The sequence below is a fragment of the Lagopus leucura genome, unplaced genomic scaffold (genome assembly GCF_019238085.1).
Source record: "Lagopus leucura isolate 7727_CA_CO unplaced genomic scaffold, USGS_WTPT01 Super-Scaffold_760, whole genome shotgun sequence".
NCBI lineage: Eukaryota > Metazoa > Chordata > Aves > Galliformes > Phasianidae > Lagopus > Lagopus leucura.
In genome coordinates, this window is record NW_024962257.1 from 8,270,481 (window position 1) to 8,290,822 (window position 20,342).

The 20,342-nt window shown below is 43.4% G+C and overlaps 1 protein-coding gene across 1 annotated transcript in view; it reads right to left on the bottom strand.

The window, feature by feature from the left end:
* SMG1 (SMG1 nonsense mediated mRNA decay associated PI3K related kinase) overlaps positions 1 to 18,374 on the bottom strand; it is a 62,054-nt gene extending 43,680 nt beyond the window's left edge. The window contains exons 1-4 of the mRNA XM_042864224.1: positions 18,260 to 18,374; positions 10,887 to 11,050; positions 6,032 to 6,187; positions 2,209 to 2,345 (exon numbers count right to left, since the gene is read on the bottom strand). Coding sequence (XP_042720158.1) covers positions 2,209 to 2,345; positions 6,032 to 6,187; positions 10,887 to 11,050; positions 18,260 to 18,348 — 546 coding nt within the window. The 5' untranslated portion in view covers positions 18,349 to 18,374. The remainder of the gene's footprint in view (positions 1 to 2,208; positions 2,346 to 6,031; positions 6,188 to 10,886; positions 11,051 to 18,259) is intronic.
* Positions 18,375 to 20,342: the final 1,968 nt, after the last annotated feature.

The window sequence follows — 20,342 nt, forward strand, 5'->3', positions numbered from 1 at the left end:
TGGCTACAGACCTAGGGTCCTACCTTTATCAATGTTGTGCTGCCATACTCACTTAACTGATCAGTAATAGTCTGGAGAACTAAATTCTTTGACAATGTAAACATTTGAAAAACATGCCTGATACCTGCAAAAGAGGTTATAGCAAAAGGGAAAAAGATACCCACACAATTTATAAATTGCCAGTCCATGGCAAGGGCACTGCCAAGTTACTTTTATTACTACACTTTGTTCAGCACACCTACATTTCAACCCCAAGACCAAGAAGATCCCTGTTAAACTACATTTAATGATGTACAGAACTGCAAGAGGGACAGATAGGTTAAGAGCTGTACTTTATAAAATTTTATGCTCAACATTGGAGAGATCACATGAAATCCAATTTTATTTCCATTTGCTAGTTGGGAGAAGAGAAAGTTTCCCTTGAAAGAGTTCCCTTGAACCCCTAAGAAACACTTGACAATTTTAGAGTTCAGAAACTCATTTTAAAACAAACAAATACCAAATACCTAATGGAAAAAAAAAGAGACTTATTTCATTCCTAACTCCACAAAAGAGGATCCACATACAAGGTGCTTTTCTTGTTTTGTGTGATGCTGAAAAACTGTGGGATCCTTTTCAAGTTTAAAGGACTTGAAATATATATTCACCACCCAGAATGTTCTATCATGTTTCTTCCAAAGAGCACGCTATGCTTCTCTTCAGATGCTCGATAAAGCATTCGTAGCTTCCTTAAGTTGCCCATGTTTACCAGTATCTAATAAGGTGATGGCTATAATTAAGATAACTGAAAAGCAAAACCCTGTTAGAAGCAATTGTTTTCACAAGACACTGCAGTTAATTTGTAATACCTACAGAGTTAAAATCTTGCACATTTCAAAAACAGATGGCAGAAGAAGCATGTATCAATTACTGAAAAATAAGGGCTGCAACTGTCACATCTATGTAGAAAGACAAGCATGGAAGTGAGAGGAGCACGTAAATATTGACAAATTCACCGTCTATCAAACCACAACCAAACACCAAATCTCTGCAATTCTCAATGTCAGAGATCATCCCTCTCCAACAGTCACTCAATGGAAGCGAAGCACTTCTTGTACCAAAGCCTTGGTGAAGCCCAGACCAAAAACATTACACACAGACAGTTTAACAGTGATACCTCCATCCTCCCAGAAAAAAATCTGCTTACAAAAACACAGATACCTGATTAAAAGAAGAAATTTCTCTTCCATCAGATTTCAGCCTAGTAAATGAAAACCAAACACATGCTGCCACTACAAGAGCTGATTTAAAATAACCATCAACACGCCTCAGATTATCAACAAGATCTCAAAGCCATATGAAACCTATTCACTTCAGAGTTACGAGCAACCGCTGAGTGTGTCACAAACTGAGCAAAGTTATGGAGAAAATATTACAGCGTAACAGCACTGCTTACATCTCATGTCCTCTGAATTTACCCTTTATGGTACAAAGACTGAGTCAACGGCTTTGAGCAATTGTATTCCAGGTGAGATTCAGATTAAAGTGCAAATTACTAAGAGACTTGTTATAACAAGACTCTTTCCATAAACGTAAGCCATGGAAATAAAACATTTAACTACTGCCACTCTTCCTCTCAAGAGAGCCATCCTTCCAAAAACCTCCTGTCACGTTTACTCCAAAGGATCAGACTATCCCTTCTTCCCTGCCCAGCACACAGGGAGCTATTGAAGGAAACACTGGTAGCCATCTCAGGATACTACGCAATGCACATGGGGATAAAAGGCTCCTGGATAAGATATCATGTACTTATGCCATAATTTAGTATTTGTATATGCTTAGCCAGAAAGCTTAGTAGCTTTAAAATGAGCTACACAGACAACTGTAAAAATAAATGCACATTTTTCATTTAAAATACAGAAATAGTTATTGAACAAGATGAAAACATGTTTGATTTGCTTTTTCCTTATTTCTTTGCTAAAGGAACTGAAGGATATTTAAAAAAAAAAGTGAATGCCATATTTATATGCACAACTCAGTAATCAAGCAGTGGAAAACTTCCTGAATGATGGAGAAAGAACTGAAAATCCAGAAACACACTTTCCTTTTTGTAGATAAGATATACTCCCCAGACAGATTTCAATACCAATTTTTTTTTTGAAAGGCAGTTTCATGAGGAGAAAAACGCTCCAGTGCTACAGAACAGTAACAACTACAAAACAAACCTACCAGTTTGTTTTCTGGTTGCTGAATGAATTCTTTCAGTTGCTTTACAGTAGCCAGTCTTCGGTCTCTGTCGTCTTCCCGAGTAATCCTCCGAAGAAGATTTGACAGTCGAGACTCATCAGAATAAGACAACGATCGCTCTGAAAAAAAAAAAGACCATTATTTCTTCTCTCTACAATGTTTTATCAGTAAGATACATAGCCTGAAATAAGCATTTGCATACCCAGAAAGTCTTAATAGTAATTTGTGGAAAAAAGTTAAGAATAAACATCCTGATATGGAGAAAACACAGAATCCAATTCAGCTACCAAAATATCTTACGCCTTCCAGTGGTCAGGCCAGCATCTGGATAGAACCCTTCCACTACTAAGCAACACTTGGTTTTACTTTTAAACATAATCCTCGATTTTGCTTCCTCTTATACATAAGAGAAAATACACATATTATTATTTCTTTTTAATTAAAAGGTTTGACACGAGGTTAACTAAGATTTGTGACTGAATGTATGAACAAAACAGTTCAACAAATGATATTTAAAGCAAACCTTTTGTAAAAAAGCAACTTATTTCTTGAAGGAAAGAACCAGATTTAAGCTCAAGAAAGCTGTCATTTTGGCAGAAGAACAATTACAGTTAGCCTAATAGCTATCAAAGTTCTGCTTTGAAAAAGAAAAGAGGTACACCTGTTCTGTTAGGAACATATCTATTTCCTGAATTTTAAAATAGAGTATAAATAAAATCAGCTTTGATAACCTGTTTTTTGCCAGGCATTAGTTTCAGAAATGAACTCTGAAGACACCTGACATTCTGAAAGATTGCGGAGGCTTAGCAAACATTAAAATAGCAAGAAGAATCAAATACACTTTTTCTTCCTAGCTAGAACATCCACACAAGACACGCTGACAGGTAATGAGAAGAGCCTGCTTCAACATGTTACTGATTTCATCAAAGACTAAAGGCTATTTAAGAAGAATTGAGTTTCTTTTCCCTTGCTTTATCTGGAAACTGCAGTCTCCAATAGAGGAGGAAAAGCCATGTCTGCTGAGAAACATACAAGCAATGACAACTAGCAAAAGCATTTCTGAAGCTGTATTTGAGTGATGCTGCCAGCCTAAGAACTGCAGTATATGCACTGTATCTGCTTGTCTCTGAGGATCTCCTTTTATTTCTGACCAGAGTTTAGCTACCAACTGTAGCTGAATCCTTGCCTGCCAATGGTCAGTACATAGCCAAACTTCAGAAGAAGGGACTTGGTATAGTGAGCCATCTGGGGAAAAAAACTATCTGATCAGACCTGAAAAAGGAAGAAAGGGACTACAGGAAGTATACAGCCTGCCCTTAGGGTACCATGCCTGCCTTTTTTATTTTTTTAAAGCTTGGGCAGTGGTAGGTGGTCAGTAATCCCCTAGAGAATAAAATGCTTTTGGAAAGCTCAAATGGAATTGTTTGAAAACAAAACATACATGGTTTGGTTAGGATGGAAATTAATACAGACTATAGTACACACATACTAAAATGTACAACTGCTATTCATGAATAATTCCATGGGAACACTCAACTAGGAAAGCATCCTGTTATATATTACTGAATGCATCTTAAAGACTAAGCTGAACAAAATGTAGAAATTTTTCTCTTCTACACTGTCCACAAACAAAGCCTCTCAAAAGAAAGATATAAACCTGTCCTTGAACAATTCAAGGCATCAACAGCCCCTTAACACAATCCACTACCAGATAACAGATGTGCCTCCTGATTAAGAGAAACGTCTGTTCTACAGTATCCCTTCAGCTTCACTCTGCTGAGCACTGCCTGGACCCCAGCAGTCACCTGCCTGTCTGTGCTGATCCCTGCTGCTCAGCTGGAAACCACACAGGCATCAGCTGGGTTGGGTCACCAGACACTGCGCTTAAAGGGCAAAACAGGATGCAGTCATTTGGAAAACACTGGACGTTATTATTTCTAAGTAAGTTTTTATAAATAGATTCTCTATCTTCGGAAGGTAACCTCCGTCCCTTAAAAGGAAAGTGTCACTGGGCTCCTCAGTTTCAAAAGACAAGAACAGTTAACAGACTTGAAGTGGTTTCATTTTCTTGAACCCTTGAATTCACGTCCTACAGCTTTTGAGTGTTGTCTTCTCTGTGTTTAATTTTATTTCTAGTCTCTTTGTGGTAAACAGTAATTTATTTTGAAAACATGGCTGTGCTGTTCTACATACCAAATAAATCCTAAAACTACAACTCCACAAACAAAACCACCAAGGTGCTATGAGACAGGCTTCCACTGCTACTGGAACAAGACATACTGTTCAAATCTCGCTACTAAAAGCAGCTTTGTTCTTATCAATTAATACCTCATCAACACTAACGCTAGTCCCTAAGACAGTGAGCATTAGCTGTCTGCTGAGTCACAACAATAAAGTAATAAAAAAATAATTAGAAGAGTAAAATAACTCTCAGCATGACTGAAACTATGCTAATCAGAGCACTAATTAAGGCACGTATAAGACTTCAACTTTGTGGAAAATCAGCAGGCTGTCAGCCATATGTGAACTCACAAAAGAAAACTACTTTTAAAATTGCTAACTGCACACGCATAGCACAGAAGAAAAAATACATATATTTTAAAAGACCCTGTTGCAGCATAACCCTGGTGTGTGTTACGGAAGCTTCCAAAAAATCTTAGTGACATACTGAAATGTACAAGAATGGTGAAAGCTCCCCAGTTAACAAGGAGACTCAAGACCTGCCACCTGGAGAAGGATAAATTGCACACAAGCATACACATCACAGGCTGTGACTGCAGTCATTCAAGATTCCCAACGTTTTGTTGGCTGCAGAGGTGCTCACACACCTACAACAGTCTGAACTTTCTGTGAGTACTAACAGAAGACTGCCTCCTAACTCTGCTCCTAAAAGCACTATTTATGTTGAATTCTCCATTAAACAATCCTTTGTTGCCCCTGCACAGACATGACTTAATACATGAAAAAAACACTGAAAATTTTTGATATCAAAGCACCAGAAAGGGATTATAAAAATCAATTTAACTCCTCCCAAAGATCAGATTTTTGCATCAGACACATCGCTACCTGCAATTCAGCTCCACCACTTGCAAAGCACACTAAATGCTCCTTTTTTACCTTGTCCTCTCTAAAACAAAGTCCTGAGGAGAAAGACTACATTTCTATATATTTATAAAGGGCCTCTTATAAACTAGTCATAGATTTGACAGTGACTCAGCTACCACTTAGTTTATGTGATGCAATAAATGACAGCACTTAGTCATAATAAAGTCGCTATTTCTATTCCAATGTCCTTGTAACAGCCTTTTTTTTTTTTTTTTTTTTTTTTTAATAAAAAACATTATTTAAGCCCAATCAGCAGGAAAAGTGAGTCCTTCATTCTCAAATAAAATGCACGCCTAGCATTCTTTCACCCTCTTGCAACTCCTGATTTCCTCCTGCTGCACCTCACATGACTGTGCCCACATTCTTACCGTGCCTCCAGTTCCTCCCTGGCATCTACCTGCAGCTGAGCAAGAGGCAGCACGAACATGGCTGGTTCAGAGCACATATCTGACTAATCACCTGCTACAATGACTGTTGACCCGCAGGCCAGTGCAAACAGATAACGGCTGAGCTCACCGTTACACGTTTTCCCACGCTCAGGACTCCTTGTTAGCAACTTTTTACTCAGGCATTAATTTTCAACGACTCTCAGAGCAGATTCACTTCTCTGGAGCCATTCCATAGCAAACTTCTTTTGATATTCTGAACACAAGCCGTGGCCAGAAGAGATCCCCTAACTGAAAATCCATGAGACCCTTACCCTGTGATTTCCTCATGTCTTTTGTGGCTAAAGCACGATTCCCATGCGGAACACTGGTAAAATCAGGATTGGTCACATTGTTAACTCTCAGCTCTTGCCCCAACGACTTCCGACCATAAGTATTTTCCCCAGATCCTCCATTGACACTGTAGCCACCTGTGGAAAAAGCAAGGTGAGATCAACACAAGCTGCATTCAGTAGAACAGCACATTAGGAGTTACTCAAATCACGTGCAAGTCAACAGCTCAAACCTCTACCACCTTTTTTAGCTTTACTTTCTTTCTTCTACATGCAAGTGTTTTGTTAAATCCAGTAAGGTTCCAGGGCACGAGTTCAGAATCTGTTCATTCTTTTTCTGAAGCACATATAAAAGTCCGTTGTAATAGAAGGGTTTTTGTTTTGTTTTTTTTTTTAAATGCTAGTTGTTGTATTTCAGGCTTTATTTATATCTTTTTCTTGTATTTTACAAGGCTTTTCACATCAACCTACCATTAAACACAGCTCAATGCATTCACTTATTCAATCTTCATCACACAAATCAAATTTCAACACTGTTTTTATTATAAACTCATAACACAAGATTCAAAAAACACCCAAAATAAGAGAAAGCTCTGAATAAGCGATGGATTATTTAAACTATGACACACAAATCGAACAACTCTCCCTAAACATACAGCAGTCAGCATTTTTTACATGTTAATCTTGCACAACCTTTAATTAAATGCAATCCTACACTCTCCCACTTGAGAATGACATGGTACATCTTCAGTAGCAGTACAAAACAGAAATAAAAGGGTCGTTTTAAGTAGGGCAATCATTTCTACTCTGAGACCCCTCATTTTACTCCTAGAGTATTTGCACACTCAAATGAGGAAGCCAAAGGTTTTTTCTAGGCTGCCCCACCACTAAGGGCAGCTCCTTCCTCTGCAGTACCGTGCAGAAATGAAACTGACAGCTATGTACATTCCCAGTATGCTGAAGCTCTCCTGAAGGCCACCTGCACAATCACCTTTCTGGCCCAGTCACCTTTCTGAGCTTCTCTCTTTGCTTGAGACAGCAATGGCTCAGCTAAAAAAGTGAAACCTGGAGCAATGAAGGATATGCAAGGCTTCCTTCAGAAAAGGCATTTCCACAGTTTTACCTGCACCAGTACATAAAAGTCAGCCTGGGGGAAAGGAGAGGCGCTTCTGTACATGAGGAGGGAATCTCCTGAGACTGCAGCATAAGTGAAAAGCTTCCAAACCTCAGTCAGTTTGAACCTTAGTAGACATAAAATGTTATTCATCTCAAATACAAAACTTTGGATAAAAAGAAGCTGTGAACTGCCAGGAGAAGTCTGTGCAATTTTACACACAGGTCTACTGTGCCATTACAAAAATGCCAATCAGATCCTTAAGGTCCCTTCCAACTCAAGCCGTTCCATGATTCCATGAAAAACTCCTAATCAGAATCTCATCTGTAATTAGTTAATTACAGCCACAGCAAAGATAATTTATGCACATTTTGACTTACAACATAAAACCATGTTTTTAAACAAAGCAGCACATCTCCTTCCTTCAGGTTAATTTGCCATAACAAATCATCATAGTCCTATGAAGGAATTTACTAACAATATTTATGACTGAAGTATATCACTAAAATGTAAAGCAACAAGAGGTTAATTTAACTGAGGGTGTCAGAATCATGCATTCAGACCACAGACATCAGCTATCACAAACACATGCTGTCACATACAGCTGGACTTTGGTGTTACTTCACATCCTTGAATGCACACAAAAATCTCATCAGGTTTTGGTTGCTTGCAAAAGCATTGGTATGTGCTCCAGCATTTCTGACATTATCTGACATGACTTCAACACGAGCCTGCATTATCCCACTTGACATACATATGGTACATCTTTGGTAACAACACCAAGCACAGCACTGCCGTCATTTTGAGTAAATGAAGACCAGCAGGGCAAGTTTTCAGGCATTAAGGCTGTAAATATTACATAATTCTCTTCAGTTACCTGCTGCTCTCAAAAGACTTGAAAATTCTAATATATACAAATTCTGACTCATTTCTATTAAAATATCAAATCTGAGAGCAAATAAGAACAAGCTCAGCTATGTCACCATTATTAATTGTAGCAGAAATGTACAGATACCACAGCACGAACACCAGCGTAGAAGGCTTTTGTGTTTGTTTTTGGTTTTTTTTCCCCCTTCAGTAACACACAGTAACAAACCAGAAAGCAGAAAAAGCAGAGATGGGGAGCATTATAATATATATATAATGGGATGAGTTTCAACAAGGCCAAATGCCGGGTCCTGCATTTCGGCCACAACAACCCCAGGCGACGCTACAGGCTTGGGGCGGTGTGGCTGGAGGACTGCGTAGAGGAAATGGACCTGGGGGTATTGATCGATGCTCGGCTGAACATGAGCCGACAGTGTGCCCAGGTGGCCAAGAAGGCCAATGGCATCCTGGCTTGCATCAGAAACAGTGTTGCAAGCAGGAGCAGAGAGGCGATTGTTCCCCTATATTCAGCACTAGTGAGGCCGCACCTCGAGTACTGTGTCCAGTTTTGGGCCCCTCACTGCAAGAAAGATATTGAGGCCCTGGAACGTGTTCAAAGAAGGGCAACAAAGCTGGTGAGGGGTCTGGAACACAGGCCATATGAGGAGAGGCTGAAGGAGCTGGGAATGTTCAGCCTGGAGAAGAGGAGGCTCAGGGGAGACCTTATTGCTCTCTATAACTTCCTGAAGGGAGGTTGTAGTGAGCTGGGGGTCGGCCTCTTCTCTCGTGTCATCAGTGATAGGACCAGGGGGAATGGTTTCAAGCTACGGCAGGGGAGATTCAGGCTGGACATGAGGAAGTATTACTTTTCAGAAAGGGTGGTCAGGCACTGGAATGGACTGCCCAGGGAGGTGGTGGAGTCACCGAGCCTGGGGGTGTTCAAGGAAAGACTGGATGTTGTGTTGAGGGACATGGTTTAGTGGGAGCTATTGGGAATAGGTAAACGTTTGGACTGGATGATCTTGAAGGTCTTCTCCAACCTTGGTGATTCTATGATTCTATTAATCTATGAATACAAACCTCAGGAGGCCTTGGATTTAAATTTAAAAACTGAAGTCTGCAAACTTACCTGTCTCATTTCAGAATGTAAAGTAGAGAAGGGGAGATAGCTAGCTGCAGACTTTCACTACCTAGTGGGAAAGTTTGTTTTAAAAAAAGAAGAAAAAAAAAGACCAACTAATCTCAGAGATGGAAAAAGGACAGGAATTAACAGTGACAAGTTGCAGCAAGGGAAATTTGAACTGCATACAAGAAAACAACCCTTAACCAGGAGAGTGCTAAAGCAGTGAACAGGCTGCTAGGGGAGGTGCATAACTGTAGCCCAGGTGGTTTTCAGAAAGGAACTTCCAGAAATGGTGAACTTGGAAGTCATTTGTGCTATCAACATCAGAAACTGGAAAAAAGAAACCTCTTAAGGATTCCAGGTGCTTGTGACTATGGTCATCCAGGACAGGGAAGCTACAAGTTCTTTAAACAAAAGTTCCCCGCTGGCAGACTCCAACGGTGTACCCAAAGAATCTCAGGCAAGAAAAAATAACACAGATGTGAAACTCACCTGTAAGCTTACAAATTTCTTAAAATATAAAAGCGAACAAGGAATACAAGGAATTTGGTTTTGCACATCTCTTTTCAAGTCACAACTGAACAAAACTGCTGAGTCAAAGTGCTGAGCTCGCAGAGACACGTCCTGTAAGACACAGTACTTGAGGGAGTGACAGGTACATTCCTCCTCTCCAAGAGCTGCTTTCCAGTAAATTCAGAAAAACTTCCTTGCTGACTTGTATGCAACTTGCTATTTCACTATACCAGCACATGGTATTTAAGAATAATCCAGTAGATTTGAAACACACTAGATCCCTCCATGTTAGTTTCATCGTCAGCATATCTGCTATCTGCTTTCTAGTAAGGCCATCAGTTCATCAACTTTTACAGCATGAAGATAAGCAAAAACTTGACTCATGCTCCTTTCTCCTATGAACAGCACTCACTACTTGCACAAATCTGTGTCAGTGCACCCAGCTGTAGTGCCCCAAGATGTGGTGTGTAACTGCGTACAGAAAGATACAAGATAGAAAAGAAGAGGGAGTGCAAATGCTTTTGAGGTTCCACACTAATATCACTGGAATTCTGCAAGCAGAAAATCCTCATATTTCAGCTCTGTATTTAGAAATTAGAAAGTTGAGATGACAAGTTTTTCTTTCACAATGGATACCATTTTGAAATGTCAGCTGTCTTCTAGATGAAGTATTTCCATTCTCCCCACACCCTCAAAAAAAAAAAAAAAAAAGCAACACAACTCTGCAATAATACAACCCATACATTGTGCAATCCATATGAAGTCAGACTAAAGCAAAGAAAAGCAGAAATTTCCTTAATGACAAAAGACAGATTTGATTCCCCAAGATTCCAGTTTGCCACAGTAAAGCCACAGGAGATGCTCTGAGCAGTGGTCCCTCGAACCAGGCAGCCCATTTCCAACCCCAGAAGCACCAAGCACTACGTAGGAAGAAATTACAACACATCCAAAATACTATTCTTCAGGAAAACTATTAATGCATTAAGTTTTTCCTTGCATCTTTCCCTTAAAGCAACTACATATTTTCTCACTGCTCATATCAACCACAGCTTTTTTTGATCCCAGATAAATCCCTTACCATAGTGATACTGTGGCAATAAGCTGCACTGGTTCATGGTTTTTTTTTTTTTGCTTTTTGTTTTGTTTTTTTTAAAGTTTCTCAAGCTGCCTTTCTTGGAACGTTCCCTCAAAATTTATACATGAAACAGCAATCTGAATACCTTTGTCTTCATTCTGTATGTCAGTGTGGACTCTGATATCATCGTGTCTTTGTCGAGACACCACAGCTGAATTTGAGGGTTGTAATCCATAGGAGGCAGAATTGCCCCGATCTCTGGATGAAGAGTATTTTAAATTGTCCTGGTCAGCTGATGCACTGTCAGTTCTATAAAGAGAAAAATATTTTTTTATGTAGGAGTATAACATCAGTGGGATTCACATTCACTTACAAACGCAACATACTTAAATGACAATCCCAAATGTATTTCCCTGTGCTAAAACGTGCCCGTTTAACCTGCTCTTTAGGAAGTGACCTCAAATTCATATTGGAATTAGAATTGATTATCACAACAGCATGCAAAGGAAACATTCCAGTATCAATACTTTGTGTCAAAGGATCCCAAGTATTTCAGTTAGATGCCTATACGAGATAGGAGCACAAACTCCATCCACAAGTAACAAACAAAAGAGTGAGGTATAGATATGTATCACAGCTAGGCTTTCACACTGTGCACTGCCATCACTAATCCACACATTAACATTTACATAATATGCTCTGGGCCCCACTGAGCAACACAGGACTGGTTATTAGATGGAGGTGTTAATGGCACATAACTGATAATCAATACAGGAAAAGCATATTAACTTTTTGCAAAACAAAAGCTGCAAAACAAGAACACAGGCTTTACTACAGAAAAAAGATGAAATGTAAATTAAGAGCTGTTATCCTTTAGAACAGTGCTTGCAGGCAAGTGATTTTTATATAAATCTGCATGAAGTTTGGATCACTCATATCAGAAAGGTGATTTATAGCTCAGAATAAACTTGTAAGGAACAAGGTGAGAGCTGTCATGCCTGCTCTCACTGGACACACCAAGTGATGTGGGTTTTAAAAACAGTTACTTCAATGTATTATATTCAGATGCATGAGATTCCAGAATTTAATTCAACTCATGACTATAAGTTTATTTCTTACAAGCAACACCAGAAACTCTATGCAAGAACCAGTAAAACCATAGCCATCCCAAAGCAAGAACTGGCAGAATGCTGTACATCCCAGCTGCAACTGCCATCTCACCACTGAAGTTACTCACAGAGGGCTTCGTTAAATCTAATTCTCAAGTTGTGGACAGCTCATACAAGTGTTGACCAAAAAGCAGGATATATGATTTATTTTCATTCCTGTGAATTAACCACAATCTGCATATGGAGAAACGCCACACGTTCTTGGGAAAAAGCTATTTCATTTTTACTTCTAAGAAGAACACTGTATTAGAGCCAGCAGCCAAACTCAGGGAAAAGGAGTCAAATACATCGCAAGGCCAAGAGGGAACAATAACAATCTCAGCCAAAGGTTTCTGGGGAGTGGGTGGCACCCAATCTGCCCCCGGCGCTTGCTGTCTTCAGATGCAGCTTCTCCTCAGCACAAGTGAAGGAGACAGCATGGCAGTTCATGTGTGTAAATACAACTGAAGAAACCTCCCATGTATTTTAATCCTTTAAGAACGTTAAAAGACAACCTACTACCAACTGGGAATAAGATTCAAAAGAAGGAAATGCTACTCTAGCCCTTTTATCTGAAGATCCCAGCTAAAACTTCCACAGGGAAAAAGCTGTCGATGGGTTTTCCTGGAAGGTACACATGCCTTTGGCCCCGTAAGCCAATGCACCTCTGGATACAGATAGTATGACTCTTGAGGAAGCATATACTGGGGCAGCACAGCACTGCTATGTGGAACAGGGGGCCACAGCCAGGTGAATCCCACTGGGAGCCTCTGTTCAGGGCTGGGATCACACAGATGTCACTGGACCTGCAGCACTCACTGCAGTTACACTGACCAACAACACTCAGCACTGTTTCCTCAGTGGTATGGACTTCAACCCCACTCACACCACATTCCAACTTCCCTGTCAGTTCCACAGCTCCCAGCTCTCCCTGCCCGGAAACTCCAATGGGCTTCCATTTATGAGAGGATTCAAGCTGGATTTACCTTTCAACGAAACAGGCTGACAGAACTGTGCTGTGGCTGTACCATCCACCAGTGTCCAGCCTGAAGCCTGCAGTTCTGAAGTCTGAGCACGGGCTGATTAAACACACAATTTTTAGGATTTCATATCCCAACCAATGGAAGGACTACACATGTTCTCAGAACAGCCTGTCAGCATTTTGTAAGATTTTCCATTGTGGTGTGGTGCACCAGCCTATTGTTTCCCTGGGAAGAACTCCACACTTGGTTAGCTCTGCCTTTGGGGACAGCTTTCTGCAAGCTCACAGTGCACAGCTCATCAACCAGCTAAAGGTGAGCAAGATTTTATTTAAAATGTGCCATTTTCCTGTGCATCGCAAGACAGCAGTTCCCAATGAAGACATTTTCCCCACTACAGTAAGCCTGCAGTTCAAATAACCAGCAGCTTCTGCCCTTTCTTTACCATGTAAAGAAAAAAAAAATAACACTCCTCAGAAAGATACTGCTTTCCAGAGAACCCAATTCTATTACCCAACCGTTCATTCAAAGACCACTTTATCAGATACATACATTGACATCATCACAGAAGTGAAGACATGCCAAGTATGAAGGCAACCACTGTACAGCACCAGCAACAAGTGAACCGAAGTACAAAAACGTGACATCAGGTAAAGTTCAGAGGAGGTTCAGGCTGGCTATTAGGAACTGTTTCTTCTTTGAAAGAGTGGTTGGGCACCTGCACAGGCTGACCAGGGTGGTGGCAGAGTCACCGTGGTTGTTTTTTTGTTTTTTACCTGCCTAAATACACTGAAATGGCTGCTACAGCTCCTTCAAGAAGGTTATGGAACTTCTTTTTGTTTGTTTCAAGGACATAAAAGAGGAAACCTACACATTATAATTGGAAAAGTCCACCCCTCCTATCAAACATATTGGCAAGATTTGACTACAGCAATTTGTGAGACTGAAGGAAGCACGGCTAAGAACAATTTGCTTTAAAAAAGTCTTTTTATGGAATCTGAAAATAGGTCAATCAAATATATTGTTTCTCTGGTTACATGGAAACCTTCAGAACTTTTGTCCGAGAATCCTGTTACAGACAATCTGGCATACTATTCGTTATCTGTGACTCTGTCAGGAGACTATACCATATGGGTATTATTTTGAGATAGAATAATTAAGCGTTTTTTATCCGGTTTTATTTCCAACTACAGGCTCAACATGGGTGTCTTACTCTGTACACACATACTGTGTCTGTTATCGTGTAAGCTGGTCAGTTTTCCTTGGTCATTTGCTCTGTTTGCCAAGTTTATTTTTACTATCATGCATATCAATTCTTCACTATTTAAAATATTTATCCACTTAAAACAGAGCAACCATACCGCTCAAATTAACAGCTTCACAGAGCGAGGACAACTCTCCTCCATTCTGCACTATCCCCTCTTGCCATTTTTTTTTTAGCACTGCTTAAGGCACCGAGATGAGCCCCCAGCCTGGCTGAGCCCGCTGCCTGCACTGAGAGCTCAGCAAAGACGTCAATGTCTGCATCTGCCTCTCCTGTAGTAACATAGGGCTAGCAACTCTTCTTTCCTGCTGCACTTCTGCCACCTTTGCTGCTGGACAGCACCCACAGCCACAGCCCTACTCAGGTCCCTCAGCTCCGCAGAGCTCATTCCTTGCACAGAGCTCACCCGTGCCCTCCTACAATGGACATCAGGAGAGAACGGCAGGGAGACCTATCCTGTATGTGCATTCTTTTCATGTTTTCCCATAGGCCACCCGATAGCCATGTTTGGGTGTAGCTGATCACCGCAGCTCTGGGATGGCTGCTCGCTGCAGGACTGTCTGCTCTCCACGCTCCTTCTGCTTCCCACTGACACACTTCATGTTCTTTCATCTTTCTCATATCTCACTCTTCTGGTTTCATATTAAAAACAAAGGCTTCCACATTACAAACTTAGGCTCCCTCATTTTACAATAAAAACAAACACCCAAAAAAGCTCTTTGATCTCATACCTTCTCAGCCTTATCAACACATTCAGTGAACTCAGATGCGAAAGGAGATCCAGAACTACTTGTTACCAGTCCAGAGCTGCGCCTACTCCCATTCAGCACTTCCTGCACAGTCCTCCAAACCTCTTTCCGAGGTTTCCCCTGACCTCTTCATAGTCACACCTCAGAACTGACCTGCAGCTCACTCCCTATTAGCTTAACTCCAGCAGCACATCTCCCACCTATGCCTTCACTACATTAACTCACCAGCACTAATTCTTGCTGCCTGACACACCTCTGCCCTTTACAGTCACAGGAAAAGCACTGCTCTGGATGTCACTTTTTCAACCTGCTTGCTCTGATGAGCTTCTCAGCTCTGTGCCAATCCCTCCTGTTTTATTTCATGTTAAACAAAGGTACTCTGTTGCTTAGGTTATAAGCTACCTTTAAGGAGAATCACATTTTATTGTCTTATGATGTCCAGACTGACAGATCTACCGCGTCACTCAGTCTGCCACTGCAACAACAGAAATTACTGATTCCTAACATTGACTTACATTGCACGGGAAGCATACACTTCATTTTCAAGAACAAATTCCAAGACTGAACCTGTATGTAATAAGCCACCTCCAGATCTTTTATCAGATGTGAAAGACTTCTCCTTGTACTCCTCTTGCTAACCTGTATTACTGCAAAAGAGACACAAGTCCTGTTAACTCAAGTCTTATCCCCCTTTCTTGCTCTGGCACAGTGCACTTGCTGAGCTGCCATCCCACACCTCTGCTCCTGCTGAGCACTATAATGTTCATACCAACTGTTGTGCCACCCAGTGCAGTTCCTATGGAAGGGCATTATTTATTTCACTACACAATCAGTCTTTAGTACTACAATGAATCAATGATCTACAAAGCTGAAAAGATTAGCAGAGGAGGACAAGACCTCTTCAACAGATTAAAAAAAAACAGCAAAGAAAAGCCATCACAACCACTTCATTCTTCTGTCACACCCAAACGTTGTGTTGCCACTACTTGCAGTCAGAAATACCACAGTGCACACACTGACACATCCATGTGCATCAGCACAACTCCTTCCTCTGCAATGCACAGCTCTACCAGCACACACACTGCAGGAAGACCAGGCCATGTGCATTAACAGACAGGACAGTATTCATGTGGGCAAACCAAAAAAATCAAGTTCTAACTGAAAACAGCTCTCTCAGGGAAGCACCTAGGCTCCAACTTACAGTTTCAGACTGTTTTCACCCCGAGTCCCAGCACTTACTAGCAACACTAGAAACTAAGAGGAATCTAGGATTATAATGGAAATCACTCTGTTCATTTTTATACACAGTGATGCATGCACCACAACAAAGTTTATCTGATAATACACACCCAAGCATTAGGAGTTCCTTTCTCCCCCCCCTTAAGCAACTTGAAACAACGTTTCTCATTATTTTACCCATATATATTACCTCCTCCGAGCCCTGCAAGGAAGCACTTACAGCAGTATCACCTGTGCTAAACAAAACAATCAAGAGCAAGGAAGAGGAAGGAAACTATACTTGCATATATGCCATACTGGGGGTTGTCCAAGAGCACATTCAAAATGCTTCACAAAGAAGAAAAACTCACCAATAGATTTATGTAACAGATCCCCTTTCAATGGCCTATCACTTAAAAACAATGGAGATTGATTTACTCTCTACTCTGTGCTTTAAGTGAAGTCTCACAGGTTCTATACAGCCAAAGCTGACACTGCGAGATGCAGAAACCGTGGGTGTAAGAAAAAGATGATCTGTGTTGGGACCATGCGAACACTTCCAGTTCCTTGGTTCTCTCACCAGGCTAAAAACTCCAAGTATTTGAGAGAAAAGAAAGTTAAATTCTCACAAGTGGCAGAGTCAGTAAGGAGGTGTTACACATTTCTCTACAGAAGCCCCAGTTACACAACCTGATGGAAGCAGAACCAACCCCCGCCTACCCTCTGAGTTCCCCATGCCTACTACACTTTCTCTGCTGCTTTCAGATTTGTTTCTGCAGTGGCTTCTTGGATGATTATTTTAAAAATGTCATTTACAGCAGCACAGTATTTGAGGGCTGAGGATGCCTCACACAGTAGCATAGAGAACCAAAGCTGACCAATTTCTTGAGCTGCTGTACCAGCAGACAAAACGTTTCTGCAGTCACATTTTCACTTCTACCCCTAACACAACTAAATATGCTGAAGGCAGAGGTTTGTTGGACACAGCCTGTTTCCTAGAAACTACAAGACATTTTTTAGGCGAAAAGATAACACTTGTGATAAGTTATTAAATCCAACCAGGAAGTGCCCATCAACGCCATCCACTGCAGGGATGCACCCCAGCTCCTGCAGGGGACCTCCAGGGGAGCAGTTACACACCAGAGCTCTGCTGCAGAACTGAAGTGAGGCAGGAGGTCAGCAGCAGGAGACCAATCTATGTACATGCCAAGACTCTTCACTAAGACCGAGACACCTAAGATGTCACCCATGAGGACTGAGACTTCTTAAGCGAGGAAAAATGGCAAATTATCTGAGCAAATAGCTTCACAACAAGAAATCAGAATGTAAGTGCCCAGGCCACATACCGCACTAAGAATTGGACATCAGCCCTACAGTGCTGCTGGCTGTTCAGCCACAGGGCAGCTCCTGGCGCAGCAATACTGACGTCCCAACTCAAAGACTTCCCAGTGCCCCACGCCAGGCACACGGACACGTTCCTCACAGAGTGCCTGAATGTTCCCTGCTGGCGGTAGTAAAAGCAGGATCCCACACTGCACTACAGTTTCAAACACACTGAAAAAGCCCCATTACCAAAAACGAAAGAAAAAAATACATTTGAAGGAACACCATTTCCACAAACGGCTTCTAGCTATTAACATAGGAAGGCAGAATACCACAGCACACGCGCAGCATCAGCTGTACATAAGCAGCAAGGCCCGGCACGCACGCTCCACGCCCGACCGAAGATGTCAGCGCTCTCAGTTTCGCTCACCAAGAGCCGAAGCTCCGGGCATGAACACCCGAACACCCCGTGGAACCCAACGCGCCGCACGACCCCACCGCTCCGCTCCCGGCTCGCGACCCCCCCCTCCAGGCACGCCACGCACCGCCGCGGCCTCGGAAGCGCGGGGCCGAGCCCTCAGCCCCCGCCGAGGCGGATCGCACCGCGGGGCCGCCGCCGTCCGCAGCGCCGCGAGGGCCCCGTGCTAGCGGGCCGCGCTCCGGCCCCGCCGCGCGGTGACAGCCGCGGCGCACCCGGAAATCCCTCCCGCCCCCCGCTAGGCCCGGCGCCGCCGCCCCGCCGCCCCTGCAGGCCCGGCGCTCGGGAAGCGGCTCCGCGCCGCCCCGCTCCGCCGTCCCGGCTCCGGCGGAGGCCCCCCGACCCCCGCCCTGCCCACCTGGGTTGCCAGTCATTCCAGCCCCGCGGGTGGTAGTGTTGCCTGCTGCCGGTGCCGCTCAGCCGAGACCCCGGGGCTCTGCGGCTCATTACCTTGCCCGAGACGGCATGGCCGGCCGGGCAGCGGCGCGGGGCGGAGGGAGGGGGCGAGGCGCGGGCGGCGGCTCCTCACTCGCGCCGGGCGGACGGCTGCTGGCTCGCAGCGGAGGGAGGGGATGCGGCCGCTGCTGCTCCGGCTGCTGCCCGGCCGCGCGGCACGCCGGGATGGCGGACATGGGCCGCCCGCCCCCGCCGCGGGGCACCATGGGAGGGCGGGGGCGGGCACTCAGCTCTCGGCGCCGTGGGACGGGGATCCGCGCGTTGGGCGCTGAGCGAGGCTGAGCGGGGATCCCGGCCTGAGGGCGGCGCGGAGGGGATCGCGGCCCCCGCGCGTGAGGGGGGGCCGGGGCTCCCGATGCCCGACCGTGAAGGCAGCCGGGGGAGCGGAGCCCCGCGGGCGTGAGCGGAGTCGGAGGCTCTTGGCCCCATGAGGGGAGCGGGGGGGAATCACGCGTGACCTCCCCGCGCTTTGGAGGACCCCATCCAAGCAACCCCCCCCCCAAAAAAAAAAGACGTCAGGGCTGTCCGCAGGGATCCGCATCCCTCGGAGCGCATCACCCTCCACCCATGCCGTGTTTCTGCCCTGTACGTGACTGCCGGGGCTGGCTGGTGTTTGGCAGCGGTCAGCAGAGAGCTGTCTAATCCCTTACTACTGGTTTCTCCTTCTTCCAGCTGCCAAAATGCGTTGCGAAAGCAGGCTGACAAAACAGCCCCTTTCTAAGCCTGGGTGACCTCTGTGAAGCAGGCAGCACGTTTGCTGGAAGGGCATTTGATGCACAGTGCAGGAAAGACGCCCTGCAGGTGGGAACGTGGCAGATCTGCAGGAAGAAAAGTCTCCTCAGTTCAGGAGATACTCATTTTCCAGAAGGATGTGAACTTGTCTCAGGCATATTTTTATTTCTCCCTATAAGACCTGGAAGCTTACATGAGCTTATTTGATAAACCACATTCCTGACTGCAGAATATTTCCTTAGCTATGAAGAGTTATAATGACTCATTCAATTATTCAACAAAGAAACCTGACCAGGATGAACTACTTTAAGTTCCATGCCTTCGGTTTGCTATTGCTGACGGACCCAAGGAGCCTTTTAAACTCCCATGTGCCCCATAAGCCAGAGTTCTGTGGGTGACTGAGCGGAGACAGATGGCTGCTGCCACCTCCCCTGGCTTCTGCTGGGCAGCCACGCGCCCATGATGCGTGCTTCTTGGCTGACATTCCATAAGCTGAACCTTGCTGAACCTGCACAGATCTCAGGAAGAGTTCCAGAACAACAAAAATTATATCACAAGGCTTCACTGTGAGTTAAGCCCATCTTGCAGGATGACCCTGCGCCCACCAGGCTGCATTTCAACTGTCACACACTTGTGCATCATGAGTAAGTGAATGAGTTTTGCCAAAACAATCAATTCCACGGGCTACGATACATCATTTTAATTTACTTTTTCACAATTGAGATGGACATCCAGAATTATGCAATATGCAGCAAAATGAAGTTTTCCTAAGTATAGCAACAGTGCCTGCTGTGTGTTTCCTCAGCCTTCCCAACGTCTAACAGATGTCAGCCACTAGTGATGCAGCAGGGGATGGTTTTTCTGTTTATTTGTATTTATTTACAGAGTATCCCAATGGTAATGATATAAATCACTTGGAGGGAAAGTAATATTAGTAATGTATTTCTAAATATCTTTTAAATTGATTTAGCAGGAAAGAAAGCTGGCACAATATGAAAAATAACTGCCTGCGCGTTGCAGGAGTTTAAGCAGGAGGGATCTAATGTTGGTACAAGAAACTTTGTATCAGAAATCCTGTATCCTAGTGATGAATTTGTTGTGTGGTCTGATGCCGATCACTTCTGGGTGTGTTTGTCTCTATTTCTTGAATGTGTTGGTGATGTTCAGCTCTCTTAACTGCTGTTGTACACAGCCTTAAGAATGTAAAATGGCGTATAGTTGCCAAATACTATTAAGGACATATTGGATCTGTT